We start from the raw sequence: 8887 nt of genomic DNA on the forward strand, positions 1-8887 counted from the left end.
TATCTGCACAGTAGCCGACAGTGGCAGGTGATATCCGGTCAGGACCAGCAGCTCTCCTGGTCTTGTTTTTTGAATGAGTGATTCACCTCTCTATTAGTAATAAAAAGCTGAGAGCAGGAAGTCTGTGAAACTTGATATTCTGTAGTTGGGGATTATGGGTGTAATGTTCACAGCTGGAGGTCAATTTTAGCTCTAAGCCAGGTTTCTGGGAGCAGGCAGGGGTCACTATTGACCCCTGGCTATCTGTATGATTGTTATTCTGAAGCTTCCAGCAAAATGGACAGTTAAAAGTGAGCATTTCACAACAGTCTCAGCTGTATCACTTGATTTCTGAAAATGAAGGTCTCTTTGGGGGAGGGGTGACGGGGATGTGCAAGAACAAAGAGGGATTTAGAACAGAACATCAGCTCCTCGGAGGGATCTTGTGGACTGTTTCCCTCTAGCTATAGTGCAGGGGTGCTAGGAGAGTGAAGTGGTTTGGGGGGGGTGGGGGGACATGAATTACTGTGCAGTTTAAATGATGGTTATCTGAAGTAGGTACAGGCCAGTATTACATGCTAGTTTCCATTTAAATATGGTAGTTATGACTGCAGTTAAGTATGGCAGACTTCCTGAAAGAGCTGAGTGTGCGAGAAGTGCAAAAATAAATTGCAAAGACGTGCTGTTCCTCCACACAGTGTATGAGAGTATGGGGGAGAAGGTTAGCATTTACTTATGGTCTAGGTGTGTAACTGCAGGTTCCACAAAGGCGCATTGGTGCAGAGTGATTGTTTGGATGTGTGCTGTAACATATGAGATAAGAGAACTTTGTCATCACATTGCAGTACAATGAAATTCTGTTTGTGCTTCTTATGCAGCAATTTTAAAACAATGACAGTCGAATAACAACAGAAAACATTATAAAGTGCAAATAATGGAGAGTTATACGAGGTAAAAAAACAATATAAAATATAAATATGCAGACATTAAAGTGGCAGCGTTTATGTGTACAGTAGTTGTATTTGTGGAATATGACAAATTCATATGTGGTGAAGACATTAACAGTTGTGGGAGGTGCAGCTTTGTGTAACAGTGCTTAGGAGATGGAAAGTGTGCTTGGCTTGGGAAGGGGTAGTAAAAGCCACAGCTCTGGGGAAGAAGCTGGTTTCGCCTGTTCCAGAGTTGCCCTTTCACACATGTAACTCACAAGCAAAAGATTTCTATGATACGCATTCACAACTACTAGAAATGTGCTGGTTGGTTTATATCAGGGGTGGTGTTTGGGTAGAGCATGCAGGATGCAAGAAGTACACTGCAGAAAGTGTCTTGTTTAAGGCACTACTGACAAATTCTTGAATCTCCTCGTCTCTCTAGTCAGCTAGAATAAGTCCTGTTTTGGGGGGTTAAGCCCAGATGACTCGTTGAGCAACCTTTGCTACACGATGTAGGTCATTACACTCTGCAGCTGGCATACCTCACAGTCAAGGCCTAGGAGAGGGTAGTTTCTGTGGTGCTGCGGTGCCACTTTAAAATAAGGCTACCCATATATAGAGTTATGAGTGGTTTATAATCTGGATATTAATTAGGTTGTGACACTTTCCAAACTGTTAATAAACAATTGTAAACAGTTTTCTTTTTATTAATGCGTTACTACCATTTACAAGTGGGAAAGTGGTACTGGTGCTGCAGTAGAAGTTAATCAGGAGCTGCTAAGGTATATGGAGCTCTCTCGGTTTCCTGAGCAAGCACAGCTGTTGGGCTTTACCCACCGGGTTAGTGGTGTTAGGAAGCCATGTGAGATCCTTTGTTATGTAGATTCCCAGGAACTTGATGCTCTTCACGCATTCCACTTCCTCACCATGAATGTGAGGGGGAGGGGGGGGGGTCCATTCATCTTTGTTCTCCTGAAGTCTACAATGATTTCCTTTGTCTTGCTGGTGTTTATAATCGGATTTTTATCAGTGCACCACTAATGCAGGTGTGTGACCTCTGTCTTGTAGGCTGCTTCATCAGAGATCAGTCTGACTACCATTGTGTCATTAGCGGATTTCACAGTGGTATTTCATGGGTGCGTAGGGGTGCAGTCATGGGTAAGAAGGGTGAAGAGCAGAGGGCCATCTCCAAGCAGCTTCATGGTCCTGTGACCACAGTTGCCAATATTATTAGAAAGTAATAAGGTTCATGGGACTGTAGCCAACCTCCCAGGACATAGACACAAGAGGAAATGTAACGCCAGGTTGACCAGAAGGATATTGCCAATAGTAGAAAAAGAGTCAAGGAAACTATCCAAAACCATTCAGCTGAGCTCCAAAGTCACTCTCTGATTGCAGCATCTGTCGCATTTTGAACAGTAATGGGCTCCATAGAAGAAGACCCAGGATGGTTCCACTATTGACCGAAAAACAGAAAAGCCAGAGTGGAATTTACCAAGATGCATGTTGACAAGCCCCAAAGTTTCTGGGAGAATGTCCTTTGGACTTTCCAGTGTCAGAAAGCTCAGCCTCAGTCGCAGGTCATGGGTCCTCCAACAGGATAATGACCCAAAACATACAGCTAAAATCACTCAAGAATGGCTGAGAAAAAACATTGGACTCCTCTTAAATGGCCTCCATGAGCCCAGATCTTAATCCCATTGAATATCTATGGAAAGATCTGAAAATTGCAGTGTGGAGACGCCACCCTTCAAAACTGATACAGCAGTTTGCTCAGGAAAACATCTTTCTTTTTTGTCTGCCATTTTCATTTGCTTAATAATATGAAATATTCAACTGAAACAATCAAAAGCAAAGTCTGATTTGTATAAAACATGGAATGAATAATAAGGATTGCCATTAAATCTTTGTTAGTTTCACGTTATTTCAGAGAGAGTTGTATTTTTTGTGGAAGGGTACCAACTAATTTGTCCACATCTGTAAGATAGTTAATTTGTTCACCAGCTTGTGATGGATAATGGTGCTAAATGCAGAACTAGAATATACAAATAACATCTTCACGTATATGTTTGGTTGTTCCAAGTGGGGTAAAGCAACTTAATGTAACAAGAGGTTAAATATATTGATGAAAACACTTGCCAGCTGTGAGTTGCATGCCTTCAGTGTCTGTTCAGGCACTCTGTGTGGACCAGCAGGTTTGTTAGCATTGATTTTCTGAAGGGTGGATCTTGCCTGATGAAACTATAGAACTAATGACTGCTGACCTGCAGGCAGTGGTGTAATGGAGCAGTTCCTCCTCCTTCTGTGTCAAAACAAGCAAAAAAGTAGTTCAGGCTGTTGGGAACACAATGACAGGAATTAGCAAGCACTTTGCCTGCAAGATGTACTTAGAGATATAGCTAAATCTTATTTATCAGGATCCCTTTGTATTGTCCTGATTTGTTATGATTTTATTGTAGATTTCTGCAACTCCTGCTTCTGGCCATAAAAAAACGCAGCTCCAAGCTGGCATCTATAAACCGCGTGGATGCACGTAAAGCCACCCAGAAGGACGCTGACCAGGAAGCTGAGGAGGGCGGTGGGACTCAGGTTTGTTAATGGAATGCATAAGAACAGAATGCCTTTGTTATTATATAGGCAGAATGTACCACAAAATTGCAGTCTTCCCATATTCCATCCTGTTCTCTTGTGAGACATACAGGTGAGAGCAAAGGGGTGGGGTCAGGGCACTGGGTCAGCCATTGCTCAAGAGCAGGTGGGCTTAAGGACCTCGCTTAAGGGCCCAGTGGTGATTTGACTTTCGAGTACCACGTGACATGAAATGTGACCTTCCAGACACAAGGCAGAAACTTTGGGGGGATGGATGGATACTCAATCCTTCTATCCATCTGTCCATCGATCTATCCATCAAAATCAGGCATTACAGCAGCAAATGGGAACAGACAATACACAGTGACAACTGAAAAACCTAGATCAAGGTTAGCACTTCATTCCTGTCGTTGGGCCTCATTGGGCAAGGAAAATCAGACTTGCAAAAGGTTGCTTCAGGTCGAAAAGTCCCTTTTTCCTTTTGACGACCTTAATGACCACTAGACAGAGGTACACTCAAACTAATTGGAAAATACAAATAAAAAAAAAAAGAAGTAATAAATTAGAAATTAGTCTCACTGTGTATATTAAAAATGTGCAAACAAGCTGTAATATGCCAACGGTGCTGTACGGAAATTAGTGACCACAAATGAGAAATGGATGTATACAATCCAAATGAGGACCCAGCCAGCGCTTCCTTGCTGTCCTTTAGAACACGTAGTGTCAGCACCCCATAGTTATGTGATGAGTGCTCTCTTCCATAATACTGCCATGTTACCTGACATGACTTGGTACCGTCCTATGTGTAGGATGGCGGAGACACTGAGATGGAAGACATCGGTAATGCAGCGGATGCAGAGGCTGATGAGGGGGATGCTGACGCTACGGATGCCAAGAGGAGAGAAAAACAATCAGAGGAGGTAACAATGGCACTATGGAAAGTAACTGACTAACTCAAACCAGAAAAACAGTGTTTCCACTATAATTTATATAATGTAAAGCATATGCACATTGCTTGTTTGCATGCACACGGTCTGCAGTACCTTGCAAAAGTATTAAACCATCCATAAAATTATCAGATTCCCCTGAATTACAAATGACACATACACACATTCTTCCTATGTCTGCATAGTTTTCACAGTAATTCAGAATGCATTTTCAGCAAACATTTTAAAGAAAATCAAAAAATGAAAAACATTGCTTGCAAGTTGTATGCATCCCTCCACATTAGTATCTGGTAACGCCAGCTTTTGCTGCAATAACAGCTCTAACTATTTTGTAGCTACCAGCTTTGTATTGGGGGTCCAATACTTTTATTTTGAAGAGTTGATGTGCACCTTGTAGGTGGATTATGAAAGTGAGGGGGAGGAAAATGATGGAGACTTGTTTGAGGAAAAAGAGGAATCAACCCCCAATGCAGAAGAGAATGATGATGATGAGCAGCTCCCGGGGAGTCCAGCTGCCACTCCAAACCCGACCCAGCCGGAGGACCAGAACCAGCTCCGGGTGAACAGGGTGCTGGATCTTAGCACTGCCATTGAAAGTTACAGATATGACAGTCAAAGTGACCTCTGGTGTGAGGTGAGCATGACTTTTATTTTAATTTATAGTAAGTAAGCAGCTTAGCTCCTGATTGTCTGGTCTATAGGTTCTCCCTGAAAGCACATACGTACACATATGTAAATACTCACCTTTTCATAAATTCAAAGATGGCTGGTTTGTCATACATGAAACAGGGTGACTGATTTTACAAAAATACCTAAAGGTTGGTTCATACTACTCCACACAAGCACAACACTCACGTACCCACTGTGCGTATGTGTACACGGAAATGTTTATAGTTCTCTGGTCAAGCTGTGTACTTTGCACGCATTGTATTTATATTCTTAATGTATTATTATTTGGATTCTTTATTATTATTATTATTATTATTATTGTCATTATTATTATCATCATTGTGATATTCCCTGCAGTCGTACCACAGCAGTGAGGTTTGTATCCATTTCTCTGTTTTAAAAAATTCAGAGCCAACTCAAGGTTGCCAGTTTTGGTGAGCTGGCTGGCATGAAATTTTCAATTTGAGACAAGTCTACACACACACACACACACACACACACACAAGGGGCCATTAGGGACCGACTGCATTCCAATGAGATCCATGCCATGGCAAACACGGATGGCATTGAAGTGGCAGTCAGGGTCATTGAGGCCGTTAGGGACTTTATTCAGAAATGATAAATTACCATGCATATACAAACAACTGACAATCTCTCACAAAAACTAGTTAAAATTTTAACACATTATTGAAAAGCATTCACACACACTAGCAAAGATGACATTTTCGGTCGTGTATGTAAGCACCTTTTACTAGTGTGTGTGAAAGCAGTTCAGTAGTATTTGTGAAAGGTTTCACTAGTGTTTGTGAGAGCTTTTCAGTTGTGTGAATGAATACATTTTCAGTTGTTTATATGAGAGTCTTAAATAGTGCAATGCTTTCTCTTGTAAGTGTGTGCAATTTTCGTTGTACTATATGAATTACTTTGGTTTCATATGTATATACATGGTTTCACATGTTTATGCATGGTAATTCTGAATAAAGTCCATAACTCCCCCTCATACATACACGCATGGATTTACATGTATGTACGTTTTATTTACTTGTAAATAGTCTGTAGGGTTTGCAAACTACCCCAACGCTCGTCGAAAGCCTACATGTTGGTATTTAAAGTGGACACTAGCAAATCGATCATGTGCAGTGTGCCCAGTGCTGCATGTACGCCGCTGCGCAGACACAAATTTGGAGTGCAGCAGGCGTTCATTCGCGGAAGCGCACAATGACATCAAACGCTTCAAATGTTTGAGCAGACATATCCGCTAGTACACATGCGGAAAAGTATGAACAAGCTTTAACTGTTACTGTACTTATTGGCACTTAAATGTGAATGACTGTAAATGATTCTATACCCCTATGGTTCTGGAAAAATGTTCATGTTCTTATTTATAAGCTTCACTTCATACTTGGAAACAATATGATGGATCATTTACTTGTAGATGGTGCTTGAGTGAGTTTGTAAACCCTTGATAATCATCCCCTCATCTTTACGTTGCTAGGTCACGCTGGCCTTACCTCTCAGCAATGTACGCCTCGACTTGACTTCGCTGGTGGCATCTCATGCCCAGAGTGCCATCGTGCATGAGATCAAAGGTATTTCCCGCTGCCTGCTCAGCGAGGTCACCAGTCAGCATGGCGAGAAACAACAGTTGCTTAACACAGAAGGCATCAACCTGCAGGAGGTCATCAAGTATGGTGACGTGAGTATTTCAATTTCACTATTTAAACATGAGCAGCCATTCAAAGGCAGCCATTGAAAAGCACATTCACTTTGTCCCTTTGCACTCCTAGATTCTTGACTTGAACCGGCTGTATTCCAATGAGATCCATGCCATGGCAAACACATATGGCATTGAAGTGGCAGTCAGGGTCATTGAGAAGGAAATCAAGGATGTCTTTGCTGTCTACGGTAAAGCAACAGTTTGAAGGTTCTATAAAGCCAACAAAATAAGACCTACATCATCATTAAAACATTAATTAAAAATAGTTTGTTTAAAAAAGTAATGGAGAGCTCAGTGCTCTTCATGAAAACTAATCCATGCTGTCAGGATTGGAACAGTGGAGACCTATGTATATTGATATTAGATCATTGTTTGCACAGGCATTGAAGTTGACCCCCGCCACCTGTCCCTGGTGGCTGATTACATGTGCTTTGAAGGCGAGTACAAGCCACTAAACCGCTTCGCCATTGAGTCCAGCTCCTCTCCACTGCAGCAGATGACCTTCGAGACCAGCTACAAGTTCCTGAAGCAGGCCACCATGATGGGTCAGAATCGCATCTGTTTTTTATGTCTGTCCAGTCGAATATTTCTGTGGGGTACTAGGCAATACTGATTTAAGTTTGCCGAATCAGTTTCTGAACTGCCGTTCCATCATGTCCCTGGTTCTGGGTGTGTGGAGTTTGCATGTTCCTTCAGTTTCCTGTGATGGTCCGGAAAAGTCATGTGGTTAGCTGAAATGGTGTCTCATAGTGTGTGACTGTATGTGCCCTGTGATGGACTGGCATCCTGTCCTGGGTGATCCTATAGCCATGTGCTCTGTGCTACATGAAATAAGCTCCAGTCTCCATGCGACCCTGTACTGTATATGTGGTGTGGAGGTTAGATGACTGGAAGTTCAGTGTTGCTCAGCAATTATAGGGTACCTGACTAATAGCTGAAAATCCATCTAGGTTCATGGTAGCCAGGAGTGAATAATTAATAATGCCGATTAAGACCTGCTGTCTACCTTCTGTTTGTCGAATAGAGTCCTCACTGAGGTCTCTTTCCTCTTCTCCACAGGATCCCAAGACAAGTTATGCTCTCCTTCTGCCTGTCTAGTGGTCGGTAAGGTCGTCAAAGGTGGAACAGGACTTTTTGATCTGAAGCAACCTCTGCAATAGTCTGCTCTTCCTTGCCAGTGAGGTCCAAGGACAGGAACAGGCAAAATACAAACCTTGATTTGAAACAGCAAAAACTGAGAAAATCATGTATGAAAAATATTGACAGCACCATATTTAAGTACCTGTGAAGGATACATTAGTACGCATTGCTGGTATTTTTTTACATTTCTCTTGAAGATCAAGGATAATGCTGCTGGTTTCTAAATAACGCAGCTACCAAGTGTTTGTCATCCTTAACCATGTAATATATGAACATAAATCCTATGTGACATTTGTTGGGGAAAAATTCATTAAAATGTAAACCATTGTTCCATTTTTGTTTTGAATTTATAAACAACCATGATATCAGCTGATGTAAAACTTCTGGTTTGTTCACAATCCTACATAAACAGCTAAGCCAGTCAGATACAGAATCAAAGATAAAATCTAAGATAACATATAAAGTCAGCTTTAAAAAAATCCAAATCTACAAACATTTTAAATGATTCTTTGAAATGTTCAGTTAAAAGCGGTATTTTTTAGTTCTAAATCTACCCAGATGCTAACTTTGACTAGTTTAGGACATAGCCAATAACATTTTTATGACTGTTACATCAGAAAACTAGTGAAACATTAACAGAGCAGCCTGTTGTCATGAATCAGCCTGACAAATATCACATTTCAACATACCACAAGTGACGTAGCTGGACAGCTGTGGACTGTGTACGTGAATCTTGATCCTAGAGAAACTTTTTGTTTAACTTGCCCTCATTAATTGATAGCTATACTCCAAATCACATTAGACTTATACAGCTGTGGATTGCTTATAACTTTACTTGATATTGTGATTTTTTTGTTACTAGAAACATTGATTCTGATTAAATATTTCCTAAGCTAATTCGGGAAAAAACAACC

At 41.3% G+C, this 8887-nt stretch overlaps 1 protein-coding gene and 1 long non-coding RNA gene across 3 annotated transcripts in view; one reads left to right on the forward strand and one right to left on the reverse strand.

The window, feature by feature from the left end:
- Positions 1–8300, forward strand: part of polr1a (RNA polymerase I subunit A) — a 35695-nt gene extending 27395 nt beyond the window's left edge. Inside the window, exons 28-34 of the mRNA XM_048971850.1 lie at positions 3371–3500; positions 4310–4420; positions 4845–5081; positions 6612–6812; positions 6904–7021; positions 7214–7378; positions 7893–8300. Of these exons, the coding sequence (XP_048827807.1) occupies positions 3371–3500; positions 4310–4420; positions 4845–5081; positions 6612–6812; positions 6904–7021; positions 7214–7378; positions 7893–7993 (1063 nt within the window). The 3' untranslated portion in view covers positions 7994–8300. The remainder of the gene's footprint in view (positions 1–3370; positions 3501–4309; positions 4421–4844; positions 5082–6611; positions 6813–6903; positions 7022–7213; positions 7379–7892) is intronic.
- On the reverse strand, positions 3486–7970 carry LOC125705343 (uncharacterized). 2 transcript variants are annotated; one of them, XR_007381477.1, is made up of 5 exons: positions 7840–7970; positions 6628–6785; positions 4838–5031; positions 4279–4382; positions 3486–4021 (listed from the first exon to the last, which is right to left on the reverse strand). It is a non-coding gene; the product is annotated as an uncharacterized LOC125705343 (long non-coding RNA). The 2 variants fall into 2 exon arrangements; XR_007381476.1 differs by having other exon boundaries at positions 4838–6785.
- Positions 8301–8887: the final 587 nt, after the last annotated feature.

This window comes from Brienomyrus brachyistius, chromosome 12 (genome assembly GCF_023856365.1).
Source record: "Brienomyrus brachyistius isolate T26 chromosome 12, BBRACH_0.4, whole genome shotgun sequence".
Taxonomy (NCBI): Eukaryota; Metazoa; Chordata; class Actinopteri; order Osteoglossiformes; family Mormyridae; genus Brienomyrus; species Brienomyrus brachyistius.